We start from the raw sequence: 26014 nt of genomic DNA, 5'->3' as shown, positions 1-26014 counted from the left end.
ACAATATATGTAACTGTAAGGTGTCACAATGTATGTCACTATCAGGTGTGTCACAATGTGTGACTGTAAGGTGTGTCACAATGTATGTGACTGTGAGGTGTCACAATGTATGTGACTGTAAGGTATCACAATGTATGTGACTGTGAGGTGTCACAATGTATGTGACTGTAAGGTATCACAATGTATGTGACTGTGAGGTGCCACAATGTAGTCACTGTGAAGCTGCCAGGACCAGGCAGCAGTGAAGTTCTTTCATTAGTGAGCAAAGCCAAGTTAGACACATGCCGCAGCACTGTGTGGACATCTCCATCTGACCCTTAACTACAGAGAAGGCTCAACAGAAGACCCAGTTCTGGTAATAAACTTGCCCGTGATCAGCTCAAAAGTCTAAGACACACTCTTACTGCTCACAACGTTCTAAGCAGCACAGAGCAGGGCTGTGCTTGCCACCGAGTTACACTTAGCAGGTGACAGCTTTAGAACACTTGTTCACATCATTCACTATTTACCCTACCAAATCTAGACTCTCACTGGTTTTCAGGAGGGCAGTGTGCGTGTGATGAAAACCAGACCTGCAGATTCCTGCATGTCAAGTCCAAACTCCAACTCCAACCTTCCTTCACATAAAGGACGGTGCAGAACTGGGGGTGGGGGCTGCCAGCCAGGTTTTGGTGGTTCCCACGTTTAATCCCAGCATTCTGGAGGCAAAGGAAGGCAGATTTCTGCAAGATCAGGGTCATCTAGGTCTAACCCTAACCCTAGGGTTACAGTTGTAGATCAGCCAGAGCTATATGGTAAGACCTTACCTCAAACAACAACAAACAACCCAGGGATGGACTTTTGGTTATGCTAAGAAAGCTGAGCCAGTAAGAATGACCAAGAAGTAAACACTGGATTCATACATAAAAAGCCAACAACACATCTTGGTTACCTGACATGCAGAGAGATTCTCTAAGCCACGCCCCCTGACTGACATGCAGATTCTCTAAGTCACACCCTCTGACTGACATGCAGAGATTAAGTCACGCCCCCTGACTGACATGCAGAGATTAAGTCACGCCCCCTGACTGACATGCAGAGATTAAGTCACGCCCCCTGACTGACATGCAGATTCTCTAAGCCACGCCCCCTGACTGACATGCAGAGATTAAGTCACGCCCCCTGACTGACATGCAGATTCTCTAAGTCACGCCCCCTGACTGAGGGCCCCAAGACCCACCTCTCTTTCCAGGCAGCGCCTCTTTGCAGCTGGCTCAGTTTCATCGCGTCCCTGTGAGGTTCCAATGTTCTGAAACTCCTCAAGCTCCAGAGCTTTCTGCTTGGCGCACTCTATCACATGCCTAGGGAAATTAGCAAGCTCAGCCACATGAATCCCAAAACTCTGATCACAGACACCTAAAGAAACAGGGGTGGAGTGGGAGGAGGAAAGAAACAGCATTTATGTGAATGGAATATCCTGTTTACTGCACAGTAGAAAATATAATTTTAGATTATTTCAAATACATTAGCCAAACTGCTCAGCGCACCTCGGATTAACTTTTTAACCAATCACCAACGATGCGACTCACACCCTCGCTCCTTCTGCCTTTACTGCAAACCAGCAGTGGTGAAAGTACTGGAGTAACAAATGAGCTTAGGGCACAGCCACGTGTGGCCCTGCTGCGCCTCAGCGACACACCAACCGTTTAAAGCAGACTAGTTCACGTGTTCACTCCATGCACTCTATCTAGAGCTGGACCGTGCTCAATTTGGAGCAAACAAAAGTAAATCACGGTCAAGCACGTGCTAGCACGCCCACAGCGGGCGTGAGCTTACTCATTTCTATCCACGCCTTATCGAGCCCGGAAGTACTTGGAAATCACTTCTACAGTACACAACATACTGACAACTTAAAGCAGAACGGTCCCATGCCGAATGCCAGGTAACCACAAATATTTCCTTCTCTAGCAAACACCAATAATGCAAACATAGTAAAACATTTCCCACAGAGGCAAAAATCACAAAAAGGAAAGACAGCATCAAGACTATGTGGACAATAATAGAACAAAAACATGCTCGTGGGAAATCCAGATAGCATGTGAAGACCCCTGTCCTGAAATAACTGTCCCCGATACAGAAATCTCCTTATGGAAGTCAGCACCACTGATTCCGTAACTGAGTGGGCGCTAGACCACAGCCACCAGCCTTTCTGAAAGGACACCACACCTGAGGATAACTGACCCCAGAGCCACTAATGGTGCCAGAGCATCTGGAGTCACCAGGTCTAAAGACCAGAAAAAGCCAGAAAGACGGCTGGCTCCGGTAAAGTCGCAGAGCACTTCCGGGACACTGGCTCGCTTCTCAGCACCGGGGTCAGGTGGGTCACAACCCTGTCACTCCAGCTTGACATTCTAGACTCTTCTAGACTGTGTCCTGTGCACCAACCCCACACAAGACTAAAAATAAAACATCCTTTAGAAAATTGTCAGTGTAATCCCCCATACTCTAAACACAAATCAACACCAACCTACAGTCAGACAGCTATAAACCAACCTCCCACTCTTGCCCTTTATCATTTTGATATAGATAATGTATATTCCAGAGGTAAATATGTTCTTAAGAACGTTCAACCACAATGAAGAATGCACCAATGCTACTTCAGACTCCCAGCCCCGCGCTGAGCCACAAAGCCCACCTTTTTTCACTTGGTAAAGCATAGTTAGGGTGTCCTCGGTGGTTAGCGCTGTGACGTGTAGGTTATTAACAGTTGGTATCTGACTGGCCAAAGCAGTGAGTTCATGAAAATGGGTGGCAAACATGCAAAAGGCGCCGATCTTCGTCGCGATGTAATCTGATATAGCCCAGGCTAACCCAAAGCCATCATAGGTAGAGGTTCCTCTCCCCAGCTCATCGATGATGATTAAGGAATCTTTGGTTGCTGACCTGAAATGCATAATTAATGACAGAAAATGTGGTCGAGGGATCATCATGGCAGTGGGGACAGAAAGACTAAAAGAGCCAGAGGTAGTGGATATCTGTAGCACAATGTTGTTTGTTAAACACAAAACAACAGAACACACAAAGTCACATTAATGAGTTTGGCAGCCTTTCATGTGTGAGTTATGCCCCCTCCCCACACCACAGACAGGGCCTGCCTTTGTGGTTCTAGCCATGCTAGAGTTCATTACACACAGCAGCCTGGCCTCGAACTCACAATATCCACCTGTCAGTCTCCCAGGTGCTGAGATTAGCAGCAAGCAACCATTACACCCGGCTTCTAATCAGCCTCTTAAGGTAATATAACGCACATACAGTTCAGAGGCAAGCAAACAATGCCTGTCACACATTACAGACAAATCTCATACACATCTCCACTTTCAGGGGACGAGTCACATACCTGAGGATAGAAGCAGTCTCCAGCATTTCAGCCATGAATGTGGAGACGCCTTTCAGTTGACTGTCACCAGCCCCTACTCGAGCCAAGATGCAATCCACAATGGACACTTCTGCCGACTCACACGGCACAAAACACCCAATCTGGGCCATGAGTACAATCACCCCAGTCTGACGAATGTATGTTGATTTACCTCCCATATTGGGGCCTACAATAAATACGAAAGGTCACTGATTTCTTTTACTTCTAACAAACTACTAGTAGCCCAAAACTGAACTGACAATTACTTAAGTCATAAAGATATGCAAATCAGGACCTACCCACAAGCCATCAAAAACCACTCATAAACAGTCACTGTCCACACAGCCCCAAGTGCAATTTTCTTACCATTTTGTCGGACAAACCGACAGAGCCCTCTAACAGGAGAGGAGAACATAAACATGGCTAAGCCGGAGCTTCACCTGGGCTACCGTGTACCACCCTCCCCGGCTCACAGGCACCTACAGGCTAATATGATAGCGAGCAGACCCCACGGGCCACTCAGCGATAGGATTTATTGATAAATGGGCTACTTATAAGTAACCAGTCTGGGCAAACTCCTCAAATCCTTCAACTCCACGCTACACGACCCTCCTTTTGGCAAATGTACAATAATTTGTCTGGGTTGGGTTAAATAACTTAAATACCCACTTAGGGAAATGGGATGCACCGTAATTCCCACAATATAATTCCCTACTGTTTTCTAGTCTCTGGTTCTAGTTACTGTCTCGGGACAGCTCGGCCACCTTTGAAACAAGTATGAACACATCCTGTCTTAAAGAGGGCTGGCCCAGGCTGAAGCTCTCCAGAAGACAATTCCTACCCATTCTTCCAAGGACTGGCTCTGGTGAGTCAGTACGTGAGTCTTAGATCATCAATACAATATTCTCTCCTAAACTTTAGCCACCCCAAAAAAGTCTTCCTTCTAATCAGGATCTGAATGTATGACCAACCAGAGCAATATATTCTTTAATGCCAGAGATTTTCTTCATCAATTTAAAACATCCCCATTCCATCATCAATAGGAAGAGGAAAAAAAAAACTTTTTTTTTTTTTTTTTACCAGTAATGATATGGAACATCTGTTTATCTTTTTCAAAGTGCACATCATTTGGAATAAATGCAACTTCATCTTGTACTTCGACACAAGCATGTCTGGAGGCTTTCAATACAATTTTTCCTTTTCCTTTCTCCAAGATGACTGGTCGTACGTAAGGAACGGGCGCTGCGTTTGACACGTGAGCAAAGCTGACGACGGCATCTAAGTGAGCTAGCACGTCATTGAGAGTCTGCATTGGCTCTACATAGCCTGTAAAAACACAACGCAATAGAAGGTACACCTTAACAAGTCTGCTATAACAGAATCTGAAAAGCCCTGAAATTCAACATGGTGTTAAATGTTTTCCTATATCCTTCCAAGCTTCAGAAACAAGAACAAGGTCTTTCCTTACAAAATCCCAACTAACTGGCACGAAGTACCTTCCCCTAAGAGGTGGAAAATTTAGGAAAGCATCACAGCACTGCTGTGATCTCAAGAGAGCTGTGGCGAGGCACGCTCACCTTCAATCCCAGCACTCGGGAGGCAGAGGCAGGGCATCTCCGAGTTCAAGGCCAGCCTGGTCTACGGAGTGGGTTCCAAGACAGCTAAGGACATACAGAAAACCTAGGGTTTCAGCCCCAGCTGATCCTTGGCGCCCACTCGGCACACGTTCGAGACTCCCCTGTGCCACACAAACCCACCTGACTCTAAGCCTGGACAAAACACTGACGGCAACCAGGGTCATCTCTCAGAACATAGTCTCCGTGCTGGTGGGGTGCAGCGCTGCCCGCATGCCTCCTAATTTCTGGATGCCCCAGAGTTAAACTCTACGATTACATAAAACTTTGTGTTTAAATAGCTGGAATTCTGAGTTTACAATTTTGTCTTTTTAGATAGGGTCCCGCTATGCAGGCCGGATTGGCTGTGAGAACTCAGGGAGGCCTCCTGCCGCCTCCCGCTCCATGAAGTGAAGGGTGTGTGCACCACGCCCCTACGATCATTGCTCATTCTCTCGCTCCACCTCAAAGCAATGTTTTATTGACCATAATTAACTTTTAAATGGCCACACAAACTAATCTGGACGTACTATAAAACTATGCTTTGCCTTTTAACCTACCAGAGATCCAGCTGTCTGCCTCTGCAGCGCTGGGCTCAGAGGCACTGCAATGGCTGCAGTTAGACACACGCTCTTTACAGCTGTGCCATGCTCCCGCTTCGTGGTTAAAAAGACTGGCTGTCCCTGCGGAAGACCTGAGTTCAGTTCCCGGCAGCTACACTGGGTAGCTCACAACTGCCTGTATCTCCAATGCCCTCTTCTGACCTCTACAGGCACCTGCATGTATGCGGCACACATGACTGTAGTCTCAACACTTAGGAGTTGGAGGCAGGAGAGTTATGAACTCAAAGCTAGCCTGCAATGTTTAAGACTGTCTCAAACAAAACTGAAAAGAGACAAAATTTTTACAATCAAAAAAATTAGGATTTGTTTATTGTGTGGCATGCACGGTCGCTACACACACACACACACACACACACACACACACACACACACACAGAGAGAGATCAGCTCAACTTGTAGGGGCAGTCAGTCTTTCCTTCCCCCATGTGGGGCCTGGTGATCAAACCGCAGGTCACACAGTCTAAAGCAACCACTTTTACCCACTGAGCCATTTCATAAGCACCATAATGTTTTTAAAGCATACTTTTTCTTTCAACTTCAAGACAAACCTGGGTCAAAATCTGAGCCCATGGAATGGGACAGAAGGAGAAAAAAAGGAAAATCTAATTCTAAAGGAAGTTAGCTTAAAAATCAGGTTGATTTCAAATATAAAGCTCTTGATTCAAAGGTTAAAACCCTGAGCCTTAACTAGCCCAGTGATGAACAGTTTTTGTTTTGGTTTTCTGAGGAAGATCTGCTACTGAAATAAACAGTATTTTATTAACAGGGCTCTTTAAAATGCAAATTGGATTCAAGAACACAAATCAACTGAATTCAGATACCTGGCATTCCCCAAGCAAAAACACATCTTCACAAATCATCCTATTCAACTCCGAATCAATACATACAGCGTATTAAATAAAACCTTAACATGTTTCTTCCGATTTAACAGAACTAAACAGGCATATATATAGCTTTTTAAAAGATTCATCACACCTAAGTAATTTGGCTCACAACCCTCAGAGAAAGACCATCTTCCTGCTTTATCCTAGAATGTGATGGTGGTGTCCCAAGCAACACCCCATTCTCAGCCACACCTCTGGCCTGTCAGTCAGTGGCTGGGCGTTGACTTGGTTGTTTTGCCTGTGGGCGGAGCCTGTCCTTTTGATGCTTCTGGGGCGGAACATTCAGAGCCCATGCATGGGAAAGAATGCCCCACCGTCCACATTTACCCAGTGCTGTCCCGCTTTCCGTCTGGGGTATACTCACTCAAGTAACACCTACAGCCCAGTCACACTGCCCTGCAAATACCAACAGCACCTCGAATGCTGTGCCCAGAATAACTGAAAATATATCAAACAGCGTACAGAATTACTATCAGCTTGTCTGGTGTAATGTGCATCTGCTTTAAGGTGATATTTCCTTCCATACCCTACACTGGGAACCCAGAGAACGGTTTAAAACAAACACCGTATATCACACCTTCAATAGCAGTACTTGAGAAGAGCAAGGAAACACTTTAAGTAAGGAATTAGAAACTAGCTACAGCACAGAAAGATTCTACCTTAAAAAAAAAAAAAAGATAAAAAACTTCTATTTTTTTTATCAGAGATGCCTGGCGCCCGGCTGACTCCCTTCAACCCCAGGACCCACGTGGGCTGGAAAAAGACAACCAACTCCTGTGAGCTGTTCTCTGGTATCCACAAGAATGCATGCACTCACACAGGAATAAATAAACGCATTAATACAAAAATTAAAATGGAAAACAATCTTCACACATCCTGATGCTTCACCATTAGAAAAAAACAGGACACAGTTAAACATTTTTTGCACTATCAAGTTTACCTGAGGAAATATTGACAATTTCTTTAACAATGGCGTCCTGGGCCTCCTCATACTCGCCTTTGTTCTTGGTATATTCTTCATTTAAAGAGGACAGTTCACTGAAAATCAAAACATTAAAAGTATCAAAATGCCTGCCAGAAGTAATAATATGCATTATATAAAATATATTCAAATTTGTCTTATGAAGCATCTGAACAATGAAATTTACAGGTTAAAATAAAAAGTGCTTTAAGAGAATTGAAAACAGACTTAGCAAAAAATGCTGACATCAAAGAAAAGGAGCGGCCCTGGCTGGTGAGACGCACAGCAAGTTCAATCTCAAGGGCACACGACAGGAGAGACAGCCATTCTCTGGCCTCCGCATGCACAGTGTATTGTCCCCCCCATACACAAAATAAATATAGACCCTTTAAAGAGAAAAGCCCAGTGGGGACTCAGGGAAGTAGACAAACTAGCTGACGATCTTGAACCTGGCCCCGGGCACAAAAAGATTCCTATGGGAAAGAATTAAGGAAGTGACATGAAGGGGTCATAAACTGACTCCTGCGGCAGGCTGGTGTCAGATCACACAGCCCTAAGCCTAAGACTTGATTCTGATCATGGATACACACTGAACCTTTTAAGAAGAAAAATGAGGGTTTGAAGAGACAGCTCAGCAGTTAAGAGCACTGCCTGCTCTTCCAGAGGCCCTGAGTTCAAATCCCAGCAACCACTGATGACTCACAACCATTACAGTGTGATCTGATGCCCTCTTCTGCCCTGCAGGTCTGCATGCAGACAGAGCTCTCATACACATAAAATGCATTATTAAGCAGAAAAATGCTATGATCAATGTCAGATACATAAGCAAGCACTCCATCTTTTCCACAACTTGAAAAGAAATAGATTTTTCACAACTTTTAGCATCATGCGGCCTGTCATTCCGATATCTTCTAATTACCCCATAGGTTCTTCTCTTCATGTAACCTAAGAGGTGTTTTATTGAAACAGGAGTGATACAATGTAGAACAAACAGCACAAGTCATATGAAGAGCTAGATTTCAGTCTATCACAGCGGTACTAGCATGTAAGCAGGAACTGAGATTTATCGGATCTACGAAGGGCAAAAACTAATACACTGTCCTACTTCTTTCTGAAGATTGTAAGGAGAACCAGCGCACTGCTCCCATAACTGGGGTGTCTAACCCACCTAGGATAGCATCCGCATACAGCACTGCAGTGAGTTAGCACCGGGCTGGAGAGGTGGCTCGGTGCTAAGAGCTGCTCTGGAGGACTCCACAACTGTCCCTTAACTTCAGTTCTAGCAGGACTGACACGCTCTTGTGGCTGTCAATGGCAACAGGCATGCACAAAGCACACATACATACACGAAGACAAAACACCCATACACTCAAAACAAGCAAACACACAAGAGTGGATCCCATGTTTTCTGTACTGGGAATACTAAAGAGGCAAGGCAGGCCACAGGTTCTAGAACAGTACAGGAGGAAGGTAATGCTCTTCCCTTGCGACTTTTAGACATAACCTTTCTACCTATGAATAAGTTCTGCCAAAAACTTCCTGATATCAGTTAACCCCTGATCCAAAAATAAGTTTTCTCAGTAACAAGCATAAAATGGCTGTAATATCGCAAACGGCCTCGGTAAGGCTGTAAGACACCTCTTTAAACTAATTTAGTTATACAGTTAACTGAAATAGCTGGGTTTTTTTTCTTCCTACTTGATAAAATAAAAAAATATTCTCCTAGAAAAATAGAAAGGAGAGATGGCTCAGAGTTTAAGAACGCTAGCTGCTCTTCCAGGTCCAGGGTTCAAGTCCCAGCACCTACGTCAGGCAGCTCATGGCCACCTCTAACTCCAGTTCCAGGGGATCCACAGTCTCTGGCCTCTCCAAACATCTGCACACTTATATACATACTCTTTTGCAACACTTGAGAATAGTTTAAAATAATAATAGAAATGAACCTTTAAAAAATAAACAGACAAAAAATAATTACAGCAGAGCACATGGAAAGGAGCTCTAACGGTGAGAAACAGATGTTTCACATTATTTACAGATGACACAGCTGGGAAACAGTCCCTCTGTGTCTGTCGCCTGTGGCCCTCGACATCTCCCTGGACATGGAGTTTAGGGGTGAACCGGGCCCCCCTGAGCAGCTCTTAGCACTGAGCCACCTCTCCAACCTCTTTGAAGCTGGGACCACAGAGACAAGTACTCATCCCGGCTAACAGTGCCGAAATGTCTACCAGCTCCTCGGAAGAAAGTAAAATGTGACTATTAGTTGATGCTTTTTAAACAGTGAACAATAAAGTAAAAACTCTTTGTCAAAGATATTACTTTCAGCAGAGAAGCCACGGAAACCCAAAAGCTTGAGAGTATGACAGGCTCTCAGACCTGTTGGTAAACTTAACGCCATTCTTCTGGATATCAACTGTGCTGAAGTTCTTGTTGTTACGAAGGACTTTCTCTTCCTTGCAGGTTACACGAAAATAATATCCAAACTGTGCACTGGAATCCAATTTAATCTGCTTGCCAGCGTCCAACCCTTTATGATTAAAAAAGAAAAACCTTAGGCAATAAATACATGCAGCCACTTTTTATACTAATTATGAGACAACACACTAGAAATTATGATTAGCTCCTTGGAAAAGGTTCAAATCCCATTACATTTGGAAACTATGTATAATACACCTGTGGAATCCTTACCCTCTCTAAAAATGCTGGTTTCTGATATGGAAGAAGCTGCTTTTTATAGGCATAACCCCATCCAAGATGGCCGAGCACCGGAGGTGGGGAGCACTGGTGATGGGGAGCACTGGTGATGGGAAGCACCAGAGGTGGGGAGCACATGCTGTTTCAGATGTTGGAGGTCTATGTAATGGCTATATAAAGGCTCATGCTTATGGAGTTTTGCATAAGATTTCTTGATTTATTCTTTCTCACTTTATTTGTGTGTGTAGAGTTCAGAGGATAAATTATGGGAGTCAGGTCTCTTCCCACATTCGTAGTTAGGCTGTGTTGTGTGCTTTATCTGCTAAGTCGCCACCCAAGGCCAAGCTTCTTTTTTTAAACCAAAGAATGTTTGAAACCTAGGTATATAATTAAAAGTGAACAAATGCATTTTCTAAACAAACATCTGACAAGGAGCCACTAGAAAAACTAGGATGTATTCTTCTTAAGCACAGAAAATTTCACAGAGCAAATAATGATTTGCTTGCTGAACTTTACACACCCAAGCTCTGTAAAATTTTCTATCATGGTCTGACTCTAATTTTACTCAAAGTAATTAGACCACACTTAAAAAAAAAATGCTAGGTACAAATTTGTTGGCTGAAAAACAGCAACCGAACTTATTAGCAAAAACTACAGACGGACCACATTTGCAGAGAAAGGACAGCAGAGCCGTGCATAAATAAAAACAAGATTTTAGTAACAGAATCACAAAATGTTCACAGGGAGCCCAACAGTTGCATCTGCCATCATGAGTGGTCTGAGCAAAGCATTGCCCTCTGGGGTGTGAAAAGAACTCCGGACGCACGGACAGCCTTACCGAGACCCCTGGCTGCACTTATTAAGGTGGACTGCATCTTCTTCTCCAGGCCATCCATGACTTCTCTTAGCTCGCTCAGGTTAGGATCAAAGGAAGGTTTCACAAGGAACTCATGGTTTTCTACCTATAAAAAGGACAACAAATGGGTAGAAAGACCTTACGAAACACGGTGTTTCTTCCACCAGAGTAGATCTGGCTAATGCTGGCGGGAATGGCCATCCCTAACCAACACTAGGAAGAATCAGCCTGTTAACAAATTTCCATAGGAGCATGCGAGTTCTAGATGCACAGGAATTCCCAGAGGAAGCAGATCCAAAAACCATGAAGCAACGGTCTCCAGTGATGCCCTTCCTTACATTTTCCTTAAGTATTACTACAGAATGTTCAATATTCAAAGCCTTCACTACACTGTGCTTTTCCCAAACCAAACATCTACCTTAAGAACCTCAATGGCTCCAATTCAGCCAAGCACTCCACTCCCAATGCTTCTCCAGAAAACGACTCTTAAAACTCTGTATCTAGCACAGGCAAGGTGGCTCGTGGGTAAAAGAACTTACAACTGCCAAGCCTGGCGACCTGAGCTTCACCCCTGCAGCCCACGTGGTACAGGGTGAAAAATCACTCACTGGAGTTGTCCTATCTCCACAGCTGTGCCATGCATAGTAGGTACAGTTGCAACACCCTCCTACAAATAAACACACATGTACACTCGCGCACACACACACACACACTCAAAACCTGTGTGACTGCCAGGTGTGGTGTGTAATCCTGAAACTCAGAAGGCAGAGGCACAAGAATCCGTGAATTCAAAGACAGACTGATCTACATAGTGAGCTCAGACAAACAGTACATAGAGACACAATAACTCAACATGAATGAATGAATGAATGAATGAATAAATGAATGAATGAATGAACGAACGACCTGAAACTTTTTCTTCAAAACTGAAGTTCAGCTGAGGCACTAGGTGGATAGCTCATAGGAGCACTTTCAGTAACCACAGAAAAGGCCAGGCAAGGCTTTGAGCTCCTATAACCCCAGACCTAGACAAGTGACAGACCCCTAGAGCCACACCTGCAATGTCACCGCTCAGGAGGCAGAGGCAGGAAGAACAGGAGTTCCGGGTCATCCAGGACTATGTGCATGAGACCTGCCTCAACAGCTAAAGCTCATCAACACTTCCTGACTGTTTGTTTTTGAGACAGGATTTTTCAGCCCTAGCTGTCCTGGAACTCACTTTTTCTTCCAGGCTGGCCTCGAACTCAGAGACCTGCCTGCCTCTGCCTCTCAAGCGCTAGAATTAAAGGGGTGCACACCAAACACCCAGCTCAAGATTTCATGATTTAATGACATTTGGGGGGGGTGAATGCTGGGATCAAACCCAGCCTCGGCCCTCTTGAGCACTGTCTGTTAACTGCTTTGGAGACAGGGTCTCACACTGGGTAGGTCTGGCTGCAGGCAGGGATGGAACCTGAAGATCTGAAGTAAAGGTGGGCGGCGCCATGCCTGCCTTCATTATTCACCTTCTAAATTATTAACCAGCAAGGACCTGTAATGAAAAGTGAATCTCATTTTTAAAAGCAAAGAGATACATGGAATTTTCAAGTCTTTATTATGTAGACCTTTAAAAAGACAATTTATTTGAGCATTATGTAGAACTAGTTCCAAGTTAAGGAGCAAACCATGGAAACGGAGACTTAAATGTTCACGGCTCTTCAAGCCTAGTGACTGCTCTTTTTTTAAAAAGCAAATGACTAAAATTTAAACAAATAAAGTTACAAAGAACATTTTAAAGTCTATCTGTACTAGGCATTAAAAGTTATTAAATAGACAATTATACATAAAAGCTTAATATGAGAGTGAGTCAATTTTCTAAAACAAGATGACAAAAACATATTCACTAAATAAGGCAGAGACAAATTGCCCCTAATTATTATCCACTTAATCAGAGCACATATTCACATTTCTAAAGTGAACTACACAAGGAGGAAAAAAAATCGAATTACAGAAAACTAGTGGAAAATGAATAAAATATTTAAAATAAAACATGTTCCAGCTACATAAAATATTAAAAGCTAAAATTCTAAACAGATCTTTTTAAAGATGAAAGGTATACCACAGCTTTACCAAAAACATAAGAACATAAAAGCTCTTAGTCAGGGCACTTCTTTGCACATCAGGAAAGTATTAAGGTCATTAAATGAGCAGGCATAAACACCTAAAATGGGCAATAAAGTAACAGAGAGGAAAATGCTGTCATGAAGGGTATGAATATTTAAACAGCCTTGGGCTGCTCTACAGCTTTCCCCGAAGGCAGCCACCCCACCAGCTTTTCTCCTGCGCCCTGCCCACCTAAGGAAAAGAAACTGCAGACACCCTAGGCTTCCTGAAACCAGTCACTCAGCAGGCCTACTGAGAGTGAAGCTGGTAGATGTTTATAACCGCAGTGGCCAGGCACACTGCACACACCTTTAATCCCGCGTCAAAAGACAGAAGCAGGCAGATCTCTGGGCTAAGGCCAGTCTGGTCTATAGAGAGTTCCAAGACAGCCAGAGCTATACAGACAAACCCTGTCTTGAAACACAAAACAAAAGGGGGCAGGGCAACATGCAGTGAGACTTGGATATGTTTACTCTGCCACAGCCATTCTACTAGAAAGTTACTGAAATGATGAAATAGAAGCAAAGTGTACACAGAGCTAGATACTGCCTCTGTACAGTGCACACAAGGCTAGATACAGTCTCCGTACAGTGCACACAGAGCTAGATACAGCCTCCGTACAGTGCACACAGAGCTAGATACAGCCTGCATACAGTGCACACAGAGCTAGATATAGCCTGCATACGGTGCACACAAGGCCTCCGTACAGTGCACACAAGGCTAGATACAGCCTGCATATAGTGCACACAGAGCTAGATACAGCCTGCATACGGTGCACACAAGGCCTCCGTACAGTGCACACAAAGCTAGATACAACCTCTGTATGGTGCACAGAGCTAGATACAGCCTGCACACAGTTATCTTCACAGCACAGCTTGAAGACAGAATTTGCATAACTCATCAACAGAACAGAGTATGAATAGTCACTTAAACATATAATGAAGATTATCGAGAAATAAGGATCAAGACGTTTAACAATCACGGGGGAGAAGAAAACCCGATGCTGTCAAGGAAGACTGGAAGTGTGCTACGTAACTTGCTTCTTCCAGTGGAGAGGCAAAGCCTCAAATCTGCAGGGGTATACTCATCTCCAGATGAGAAAGGGCACTTCTGAGAGCTGCTGAGTCTGTGGAGATGGAGCTAGGCAGGGAACTCTGCAGGACCCAAGCTCAGCTCCTACACTCACGGCACCCACATGGAGGCATCACACGGGGCTCAGAGCCACCTAGAGCCATAGTTCTAGAGAATGCCACGTCTCTTCTGCCTTCCCTGGCCCCTGCACTTGCACATATACATATAAATAAGTTAAGTATGTAGCAAACACATGTTTAAATCAAAAATAGAAAAAGAAGTGCAGGGGACTAAGCAAAACAAGGGGATGGCCTGGCCTTTAACGAAACTGAAAGTAGCGCTGATAAAGGATGCGCAGCCCGTGGCATCCGCCAGCAGCCTGCCACTCGCCCCACACAGGGCATCAAACAGTACCACCTACCTCTGCACTAGAACAAGCCACTGTCATCAAAGGTGACAGACAGACAGACAGACAGACAGACAGACAGATGAGCAAGGCGCTCACGGTGGGATGGAGACTAAGGTTGGGCCTTAGCCAAGTCACTAAGGGGCTCATCAATACACCAGAGATGGTCTAAAATCAAACGACCAATCCTGAAAGAGTAGAAAACCTTTGTAGAGGATGCACATCAAAAGATCACTGAGACTTTCAAGTTTTATGTCTGCGTATTTTATGTACGTGTGTGACTGGCCTGCTAGTGTCTGTGTGCCATATGTGTTTGGTGATCCTGGAGGCCAGGAGACTACATGGATGCCCTGGGACTGTGGGTACAAATAGTCATGAGCTGTCATGCCTTGTGCTGGAAACCAAAGCCGGGTCCTTCACAAGAACATGTACATGAACTGAGTCAACTCCCTAGCCCAGGGTATTTTTTTGACAAGTACATTAAGAAAGCTCCACTACCCCAGAAGTATTAGATAAAATATTATAAGCATGTTTTTCCAACAGTTAGAGAAAATTCCATCTAATGCACGCCTGTAGATTGTCCTGAACCTGTTCGAATTTTAATGTTAATTCCACTTCCCCAAGAAGGTCCGGCTAGTCAGTGACTCCAACTGAACCTTCCCATTTTAATTAGTAAAATAAAGGAAAGCCAGTAACTGGGTGGGACTAGGGAAATAGAGAGGTCTGAAGAAGGTCAGAGGACAGAGGTTAGAGGTCGAGGCAACATGGAGCTTCCCAAGGACCACCTGGAACCCAGGTGGGATTGATTGGTGTTAAAAAGCTATGAACATTAAGGATCTTACAGGTCTAATATCTCATATAGAAGGGCAGTTTGTATCTTTGTTTATTCGATGCAATCTTGTGTAGAGGGTTTGTGGACTGAGAGTTGAACATATAAACCTGAATGAAAAGCTATCAGCTGTAGAGTTGTTTGTGTTGGATTTTGGGGCATAGAAACATCCCGGGACAGAGGCAGAGAACAGGTGGTAGAAAACCGCCAGGGAAGGGAGTTTCGAGGATGAGTTGGACCATGTTGGCGGCTCGGACTGGGCTCCAGAGGTGCATGGGGCTCTGAACTAAAACCCGGCCTGAGGAGTGAGACCTCAGGGCCGGTAAAGAGATAAACCCTTTCTATTTTTTAATGTGTACTGCAACAGACACCCAGTGAAGACTCTCTAACATAAAACCAGGGAGATAATTTCAAAGTCTACTTCATGCCACATATGGTTCCACAAGCCTTTAATCCCAGCATTCTGGAGGCAAAGGCAGAAAAATCTCTGTGCAAGAGACCAAACATGTTTATACATAGCCAGTTCCAGGCTGGTCATGGTGAGACCTATTTGGTTGTTGCTTTTGAAAAATAAATCTTGACTAGCTTTATATCAGTTTGACACAAGCTAGAGTCTCTAAAAGGAGAAAACGTTAATTGAAAAAAATGCCCCCTATAAAAGGCAGCTTTAAAAGGCATTTTATTAATTGCTGATTGGTAAGGGAAGGCCCAGTCCATTGTGGGTGGTGCCATTCCTAGGCTGGTGGTCCGGGGTTCTGTAAAAAAGCAGGTTGAACAAGCCATGATTAGCAAGGCCCTCCATGACCTCTGAATCAGCTCCTGCCTCCAGGTTCCTACCCTGTTTGAGTTTCTGTTCTGACTTCCTTCAATAATATGAAAGTGAGCCAAGTAAACCCATCCCTCACCAAGTTGTTTTGGTCACGGTGCTTTTCACAGCAATGGTGACTCTTACTGAGAGTCAGCAGTAAGACCTTGCATCCATCAGCCCCTGGAGGAGGAGCAAAGGCAAACACCCTCTCCCCTAACCATGGAGTTTTGGTAGCATGTGTCTCCATTTATGGCTAAGCACTGGCTTTTTATTGCCCTTGTTTCTACTGTGACCGAAGGGATCTTTTTCTGCTGGTTGGTTGGTAAGCAAAGCAACCTTTCCTTGCTTCCCTCCGAACCAGGAATGGGGTTCTAAATCAATCCAGGCCAGAGAATGTGAACAAAAGAGGGTCAATCACCTTCTGAAGATGAAAACATGTGTCCCTACCACAGGAGCTGCTCACCTGTCCTACTAGCCTGGTACTGACACCCAGACTAAAAACTAAATTCTAATCTCAGTAAAAACAACCAACAGAACACTTCTCTTATTTAAGCCACCAGCATTCGCTTGAGTATGCATCTTGTTTTCAGTTCATTCATCCCAATAGATCTGGAAAGCCCCAGGCTAAGAGGAATCCTGAAAGCTTTCTCTGCAGCTGGGAATGGTGCACAGGCCTTTAATCCCAGCACTAAGTAGGCCAGTGACTCCAGCCTGTAACTCTGGGCAGGTTTCAACAGGTAATGGTAGCTGTCACCAGAGAAGAGGAACCTGTCCCTGGGACTGAGAGATGGCTCAGTAGGTAAGAGGGCTTATGACTCTTGCAGAAGACCCCTGACATCAGGTAACTCACAACCACCTCTAACTCCAGTTCAATTTGGCATATTCTCTCTCATCCTCTCTCAATAAATACAAAGAGTGAAATAAACCTTTGTGTATACAGAAATAACAACTGGAACCGAAGCATCCTAATATCAACAAGACAGACTACAATTTTATGGCAACCAAGAGAAAAATCTGTAAGCTTGGAACCAAACACCTAAAGTGTTCTCAAACAGCAAGAGTTTCTCAAGCAAATTAAAAACCCAACTAGAGCAGTCTAATAAACCAATTTCAAATTTAAACTCAACAATTACGGTGTAGAAATGGAAATAAACACAAAGGTTTAAAAGCACAGAGCTAAGCGTATTAGCCAATAATGAAGCAATGAAATTTGGTATCAGGTGTCCTAAGGGTCTAGTAATTTCTTCAGTGTGAAGACGGGCAGGTTTTTCAATTTGATGAGAGAAAAGGCCAGGTATGCCGGTCCACTTGTACTCCCTGCATCTGAGAGGCAAAGGAAGGAAGATCTACAAGTCCTAAAATCCAGGAAGGCAACCCGTCCCTCCTGGTTCTGCAGGCCCCGATCAAGAGCATTAACTGCAGAGGCTCAGCACACAGCAGTAACCCTACACAGAGGGCTAAAGTGGGAGTCCCAGTCAGCCGGAGCTGCAGTCAGCCGGAGCTGCAGTCAGCCGGAGCTGCATGGCGAGACTGTCCCAGGAAGACCATGGCAAGGAAGAAGAATCACAGAACAATTTGATGGAAGTTCAGAAATTAGAGAAACCACAGAAAATCAATAGGCTAAAATTGCTACTGAAGGTGCATGGGGAAGCAGCTACTGTGGTAAAATGCTTACATGGTGTATTTATACAAGATCCTGGGTGCAACGTCCAGCACTGTCAAACAAAAGCTAACTTCATGTTAACTTCAGAAATAAAATCTAGACATCAGCTTTCTAACTTAAACCCTAAAGACTCAAAAGCTGGGGAATTCTTTATCGTGTAAAAAATTAAGCATCACCTTTTCCATTAGACAAAATTAAATCCAAGGCAAAAAGTTAGCACTAAAGACGGCATACCTAAAAATTGGCGAGAACTTGTAAGAAACCCACGTGACTTTCCCCCAACTCGGCTGGTGAGTCAGACTGAGTGAATCACCCCTTTCTAAAGCTGTGGGCGCACTCAGCCGGAGAGACACTAGAGGAAACTACAACACATGGTGAACCTCCACACACACTGTCCACCACCTGACCGAACACGAGTAAACGTCAAACAAAAATGGGGACTGGAAAATGGCTCAGTGGTTAAGAGTGCTTGCTGCTCTTCAGGACCTGTCTCCCAGTAACCCTATCAGGTGGCTCACGACTGCCTGTCATCTAGCTCCAAAACTCCAGCTTGTCTGGCTTCACAAACACATGTACATAAAAAATAACAACAGTCATGTCTGAAATTAGTGAAAAAGGATAACCCAGGAGAACCCCCAGAGAGGGAAAAGCATGGTGAAGCGCGGACACGATGATTCTACCCAACAGCATTCCTTCAGCAAGTACAGCTCCAGGTCAGTACATGGCTCAGCAAGTGAAGGTGCTTCCTGCCAAGTCTGAGTCCAAGTAACAGGACCCACAAAAAACAGACTCCTCAAATTGTCCTCCGGTGTACGTACACACACACACACACACACACTAAAGACTGTAACGTAAAAAATAACAAACAAGATTTGCCCATTGGTGCAACAGCAGTGTCCTAGTTAGGGTTACTACTGCTGAGCTGAAACACCATGGGAAGAAAGGATTTATGTGGATTACACTTCCACACTGTAGTCCATCACTGACAGAAGTCAGGACAAGAACTGAACAGGGCAGGCCTCTAGAGGCAGGAGCTGAGGGAGAGGCCATGGAGGAGGGCCGCTTACTGCCTTGCTCAGCCTGCCTTCTTATAGAGCCTGGGACCCACCTCAGGGATGGCACCACCCATGATGGGATGGGCTTCTTCCCCACAGATCACTAAGAGAAAATGTTCTACAGGCTGATCTTATGGAAGCATTTTCTTAATCAAGGTTCCCTCCTCTCAGACACTTGTGTCAAGCTGACATGAAAATGACTGCCAAGGTCAGCAGAAAGTTTTATGGGGATAACCAACTGCTTTCTGATTGGATTTGAGACTTAACCCACAAGAGAGAATTTCTGCCAGGTACTATAAACCTGGTCAGAAGACCTCAACTAGGGAGATCACTGGCCCTAGGTGGGGGAAAACTACTCCTGTTGTTTTCCAAAATGGACATAAATAGGATGTGTGTGTGTGTGTGTGTGTGTGTGTGTGTGTGTGTGTGTGTGTGTGTGTGTGTACAGAGGGTAATTTGGGTGACACCATGGAGAATGGGTGGTTAGAGTAGAAAGGCCAGTGGATGAGTGGTAGGAATGTGTTCTGGACACGACTGGCACACATGCAGACAAAATACCAATGCACATGGAATAAAAATGAATTAAAAAAAAACAACAACATGACAATGAGTGAAGACCAAGGCTGTCTTAGATTTCCATTGCTATGAACAGACGCCATGACCAAAGCAACTCTTATAATGGCAAACATTTAACTGGGGCTGGCTTACAGTTTCAGAGGTTCAGTCCATTGTCATCAAGGCAGGAAGTATGGCAGCCTGCAGGCAGACATGATACTAGAGGAGGAGCTGAGAGTTCTACATCTTGATCTGAAGGCAGCTAAAAGAGGACCAGGAGCACTGACTTCTCCCACACTGAGCAGTTTGAGCACCAGGAGCCTTCAGAGCCCACCTGCACAGTGATACACTTCCCCAACACAGCCACACCTCCTAAGAGTGCCACTTCCCATGGGCCAAGCATTCAAACGTTCACGGGGGAAAGTGGAAAGATCTGCATTGGATATGTTCAAAATAAACTGTATACATGTATGAAATTGTCAAAAAAAAATCTTTAAAAATTAATATAATTCACTGAAACACCAAGGAACCTGTTTAGTTTTGTAAAAATCAATGCCTTCTTGAATTTTGGCTTAGGATAGTTTTGATCTACATTTATTTCTAAAATAGGAAAAAGAAGACTTATGGAAAGCAGCCCAGAGACACTTACTTGGGGGGTGGGGTGGGGGAAGGGCACAAGAAGCAAGCCATTGTATAAATGAGATCCTTCATCACATGAACCTCTGAGCACAGCTGGAACACATCGAGGCTTTCAAAGATTAGACATGAACAATTGAAAGTCCCCAGAGAATTTCTGAAAGTGGTTCTAAAAGTGTAATCTGAATGCCTAAATTCATTACAAATATCTTCCATGACGGTGACTTGAACTTGCCTTATAACCTAAGATACAGTCATAGAGGCGTGTCTAGCTCAGCTCCTAGGAGTGTGGTTGTTTAAGACAGGTGCACACTGATACAGTGAGTAAGGAGTAACGGCTACTGGCCACAGCAGTCCTTCCGGGCCCTGCAATGTGTCCCTCCTCCTGGAAGAAGCTAATGTGAGCGTTACAGCTTGGATGTAAAGGATCCTGGCAATAGGGAGTCACAGAATACCACAGTCACACTGCACAACAAACCTCACACAAGAGCTGTTCTGGGAGGAGAACTTGGGACAACGGCTGCAGCAGAGAAGGGCAGAGCACAGGGTTTTAACAAAGGGATTCTTGGGCAGGAATGGCGACATCCTGAGCCCTGCCATTGGTCATTCAGAGGTTTTTCTCCACTGAAGAAATAAGCCAACCGGCAAAGACTGGAAAATGGGCACTTCCAGATCCAGATCTAAAATCAGTCCCGAACACCCCCAGACTGTCTGCTTTGAAATTTATCCAAATTGGGTTTGTCTCAGAACTTGTCTAACACACCTGGTTCTGTGCTCTGTGGCCGGACCTCAGCATATTCTAGATAACCCATCTAAATGGCCAGCCACCAGGAGGTACTCTATAAACTTCAATACTCTCCATGACCTTGAAAATGTCTGCACAGGGCAAGTGCATTGAGCTCCCTTATGTTCAAGTTTTTTGGGAACTGCACTTCTGCAACCAGTGCTTGACAGCCCTTCTTGCTGGCCAGAGCCCCAAACGACCTTTTTTAATCTGAGGACGTGGACCCTGAGTCATCCACCAAGACTGAGCTGCCTGAGTCACTCACTGGCTCCCCCGCCCCTTCCCTTCCCCCTAACCACCTCCCTCCTCCTGTCTCTCCTCCCACTGCTCCCCTTCTAACTTACCACCCCCTTTACCACCCTCCTCCATGCCCCCTCCCCTTCTATGACCCCACAACCCACACCCTGGTCTGCCTCGCCTGGATTCTCCCCGGGGCTTCTTACAGCAGTCTGGCAGACCTCTGCTCTCCTCTGCCCAATCCAAGAGGTGGCAAGAGCTAAGGGGCTTGTTCCAATTCCTGTTCCTTTCTCCCCCAGATTGGAATGTGGTGAGGCTCCTTCTCTACCAACCTTCCCACCTATATTAAAGAGTTCCACTGCCTCTGCCAGGACTATGACCTATGACCTGTATGTGATGCAGGGTTCCATCTCACTCCAGAGCTACCAGAAGTATGCAGACTAGAACCACCTAGTGGACACTACAGTCCCTGTGGGTGACAAGCCAGTGCCAGCCAGAAACCCAACTGAGATTACTAGAGAGTCAAGATGGCCAGAGGGACTTTATGGCCTGCTGCCTCCTTTGGGGAATGAAGTTAGAGTCAAACCAAACCAGACTTTGACAAATTCCATAAAATTATGCAGCAAGCTGACAAAAATCCCAGCCTCCCCAGCAGAAGCTACAGTCCTCACTACCCATTTTATTCCCCAGTCATTGGTGAGAGAATATTTTCTATACTGTACAGATGTATCTATCACCTGTCAATCTAAAAGCCTATGTCCTATGACTTAGGCAGGAAATGGGAAGTGGGACATCTGGGAAGCAAAGAGATAGAGCCAGCCATGGGAAGATTCACCGGGGAAGATGGAACAAGATAGATGCATGGTACCTGAGCACAGCTAACTAGCCATGTGGCAGAATGTAGTTCAAAATAATTGGGTTGTCTAAGCTATGATCTAGTCAGAGAAGAGCCTACCTATATGGCCAAGGTATTTGTAAATTTATTTCTGGGAGCATGGGACCAGTCCTGGATGGACTTCTACAAGTCACATCCACATGGTTGGAAAAAACTAAAAAAGGCAGAGGCTGGTTCTCAAACCCGACTACAGCAGTTAGTGAAAATGGCTGCTAAGTCTGTAAAGCATGAGGAGGCAGCAGAGCTTCCCGAGAAGCTTGGCTACGGCAGAAACTACACCCTGCCAGGGGCCTGTTTCAAATGTGGCAACTGCTGAAACTCTCGGTAGTTCAGTACCCACGAAGCCGCTCCAGCCCGCTGTCGGCCTGGTCACTAGAAGTCAGAATGCCCCTGGTGAGCTTGTCTTCTGTGCCCAGCCACAGAGACTCAGCCCCACTAGCACAGGCACCACAGGCCCTTAAAGCTCCTTGGCCTGCGGAAGACTGACGGCTCCCAGACTCAGCGACCTCCACGGCCCTCACCAAGCTAAGGGCAACACTACGGGCAGCAGCAGATAAGCCCACCTTGCTCCTGATGGACTCGGCTACCCTCTTTGCTTTAATTTCCCACTTGAGTCCTGTACTCCTAAGACCCTGCACTTCTCTGCATTCCCGCAAGGTGATTCTTGTAGAGCTTTTCGGCTCAGGCCTTTCTGCCTTGGTTCCTTCACTCCGCTGCTCTGGAGCCGCCCTGGCCCTATAGCCTTTCCTCATTTTCATCCTCTTTCCCGAGTTGCTTCACAGAGCTCTATGGCAGACTGCCCTGTCCCTACCCTACAGATCCAAGTCAACCCTCAAGTGTGGAATATCTCCATACCTGTGACTGCTACCCACCACCAGCAGGTCCTCACCTCTCCTCTTCTTTCCCTCCAGATCCCGAACCCCACTGCTGCAGTCTCGAGCCATTACCCACCTACTACCTCAGGGATTCCTACTGACTCACCTCGAAACACTCCCCTTCTACCAGTGCAGGAGCGTTCTGATGCCTATCACATGACACGTTAATAAGGCAGTAATTCTCACCCACCCGTGGATACCAACCCTTCCACCCTCCTCTCTAACATTCCTCCTCCATCTTCATACTTGACCATTGTGGACCTAAAGGATCCCTTCTTTACTGTCCCCCTGCATCCTGACTCTTAGTTTCTCTTAGACTTCAAGGAAGCTCACAGGGGCAGTTCTCACTCAGGGCTTCCAGAACAGTCCTTATTTTTCTGGCCAAGCTTTGGCTCAGGACCTCTCCTCGGGACTCTAATCCTACACACTTCTTCATTATGTAGATGACATTTTACTCCGCAGCCCTTCTCTGTTTGCCCCAACCCCCTTAGTTCCCTGGGTTTCTGTGTCTCCCCATCTAAAGCTCAGTGTGCTCTCCACTGTTGTGAACTCAGTCCAACTCAGCCCAGGGTGTGAGACCCTCACTTCTGATGGAATTCAAGCCTTTCAGGTGAAAGGAAAAGGCAAATAATTTTCTGCCAGCCTCAAGGAGCCAAGTAACCCCTCCCCTCCAAGAAAGAATGCTTCAATCTTATCTAGCCACTGTCCTGGAATGTCCAACCTTATCTAGACATCCACCCCTATTCCGGCACAGCTTAGCCCCTGTAGTGTGGGATCAAGAACCCCAACTCAGGTTGGCTCAAATTGGAGATAGCCATACACTTTAAAAGTCAAATGACCCCACCAATGCTTGCATGCCTAATCACCATTGCTATAGCTCGCCCTTTAGAAAATGTATAAAAACTACTAACTCGAAGTTTGGGGTTGCCTCTCCTCTGGATGTAGGCCTCCCCAGTGCACTGGACTAATAAACCTCTTGCTTTTGCATTGATCTCCAATCTCTCGTCTCATTCATGGGAATCTCCATGTAGATAAAACTCAATTTGGGTCTTACACAGGCAGACCAGATTCTTTCATTTTTAGGCCTGGTGGGGTTCTTCAGATACTGGATTCCCAATTTTGCTTAGGTTAAGCTGGAGAGATCCCCACGGGGCCCCCCAGCCAGCCAGTCATAGCCAGCTGTCACTTCTCTTTACTGGAGGATGCCTTCTTAGCAGCCCACCCTGGCCCTCACCTGCCCCTACCCCATCTTTACAGACGAGAAGTGATCACTGGTGCTAGTTCAACCAGTTGGGCCCTCCCATCAGGCCATAGCTTTTATCCAAACAGCTAGATCCCTCCATCTGTGGGTAGCAACCATGCTTGAGAGCCTTAGCAAGGGTGGCAGAACTCACCCAGGAGCCCTCATTTTCCTTTCCCTCCCTGGGCCCTCATGGGTCCAAGCCTTTCATCTCCTGTTTCTAGAAAAAAAACCAAATTACCTTGACCTCTAGTCCTGCTCTAAATCCTGAAACCCAAGTAACCTTCCTCCCTGTCCCATCCCCTTATACTTCCTCTCATTCCCGTCCAAAGGCTATGGAGAGATACTCACCCTGGCCTGGTCTTCTAAACCAACCTCTCACAGAGCCCCAACTCATCCTCTTTGTGGATGGGAGCTCTCAAATAGACAGACTGGTAAAACCCAGTTTATGCTGTGGTCACCTCCACTGAAACAGTTGAAGCAGACTGCCTCCCAGTGAGAACCACTTCACAGTAGGCTGAGTTAACTGCCTTAACCAGGGCACGCCAAATAGCCAAGGGCCAACATCTCCACCAATTCTAAGTATGTCTTATTAAAAGCCTGCACCCACTCTGCCTTTTGGAAGGAAAGGACTTTTTCTCACCACCAAGGGTATACGCCCACTGTGGCCAAACTTTATGTGGCCCACTTAGGGTCAGACTTTTGGAGGCTCTCCAACTCCTGACAAAATTCACTGCCAGGAACACCAGACTTCCACTGACCCGGTGGCTCTTAGTAATGCCAGAGCTTATTCGGTGGCCTGAAGTTAGGCTTCTAGCTCCTCCTGACCCACAGTGCACATTCTCTTCCTGATATCCTCCTTCAAAATCAGCACCAGCTGAGCTGGAGGAAGTAAATTCCTTGTCAACAGGACCACACATTCCTGACATTTCTGACAGCTGTCCCAAGCCCCCTCACCTAGAGTCGACAGCCACCCTACCCAGCCCTAGATAACCATATGTGGGCACTCGCCTAGCATGTGGTAGACAGTCATTTTCCTTCACCTACAAACTGTGAAAACCTTCCTTACCATGTGGGGCGCTGCCTGCACATTCTCCATTACAAGATGGCGCTGACATCCGGCTGGAGTTAGCAGTAAACAAGTCATGTGCGCACGTGCTGGGTAACTTTCCACTCCTTGAGCTCTGCCTCTCCCGTGGCGTCATAGGGCCTGATGAGTTTCAACCAATCAGGGGGCTCCACGTCCAAGGCAAGGACTGATCCCTTTATAAGGGGATGGGCTAGATAGTTCAGGGTCTTTGTCTTCACGTGTTGCAAGCTTATGCTCTGTCTCTCGAGAGCATTAAAGCTATACCACAGAAGAATCCTATTTTGTGTGCCGCCTCGTTCTTGCTGGCGAGACGGTTGCGCGGGACATTACCATAGTCTGCCCTTGACTTTTTTGGGCCCCAGCTCATTCCCACATAAACTTGCCTATTTTCTTTTAATTCAGCTCAAACTGGCTTATTTCTTTGTTGGAAAAAACCCTGTTATTTGGCAAATAACAGGGCTCAGAATGTTGGCTCAACTGCTACTGGTAGCAGTTCTAAGGCTAAAAAGGAACTGATTTTGATTAAGTCAAAACCAGAGTTCAAGAAACCAGGCCTTCCAGAGGGTTTCACTGGACCTAGAATTCCTTTCTTTCTTTTCTTTTTTTTTTTAAGGATTTGTTTATTTCATGTATATGAGTACTGTAACTGTCTTCAGACACACCAGAAGAGAGCATCAGATCTCATTACAGATGTTGTAAACTACCA

The 26014-nt window shown here is 45.5% G+C and overlaps 1 protein-coding gene across 1 annotated transcript in view; it reads right to left on the bottom strand.

The window, feature by feature from the left end:
- Positions 1-26014, bottom strand: part of MSH2 (mutS homolog 2) — a 54521-nt gene that overhangs the window by 1925 nt on the left and 26582 nt on the right. The window contains exons 9-15 of the mRNA XM_080914921.1: positions 11005-11128; positions 9849-9999; positions 7455-7552; positions 4475-4720; positions 3377-3581; positions 2675-2922; positions 1220-1395 (exon numbers count right to left, since the gene is read on the bottom strand). Coding sequence (XP_080771047.1) covers positions 1220-1395; positions 2675-2922; positions 3377-3581; positions 4475-4720; positions 7455-7552; positions 9849-9999; positions 11005-11128 — 1248 coding nt within the window. The remainder of the gene's footprint in view (positions 1-1219; positions 1396-2674; positions 2923-3376; positions 3582-4474; positions 4721-7454; positions 7553-9848; positions 10000-11004; positions 11129-26014) is intronic.

Source organism: Micromys minutus (assembly GCF_963924665.1).
Source record: "Micromys minutus genome assembly, chromosome: 3".
Taxonomy (NCBI): domain Eukaryota; kingdom Metazoa; phylum Chordata; class Mammalia; order Rodentia; family Muridae; genus Micromys; species Micromys minutus.
The sequence above is the reverse complement of the archived record's forward strand: the minus strand, read 5'-3'. Positions and strand labels throughout refer to the sequence as shown.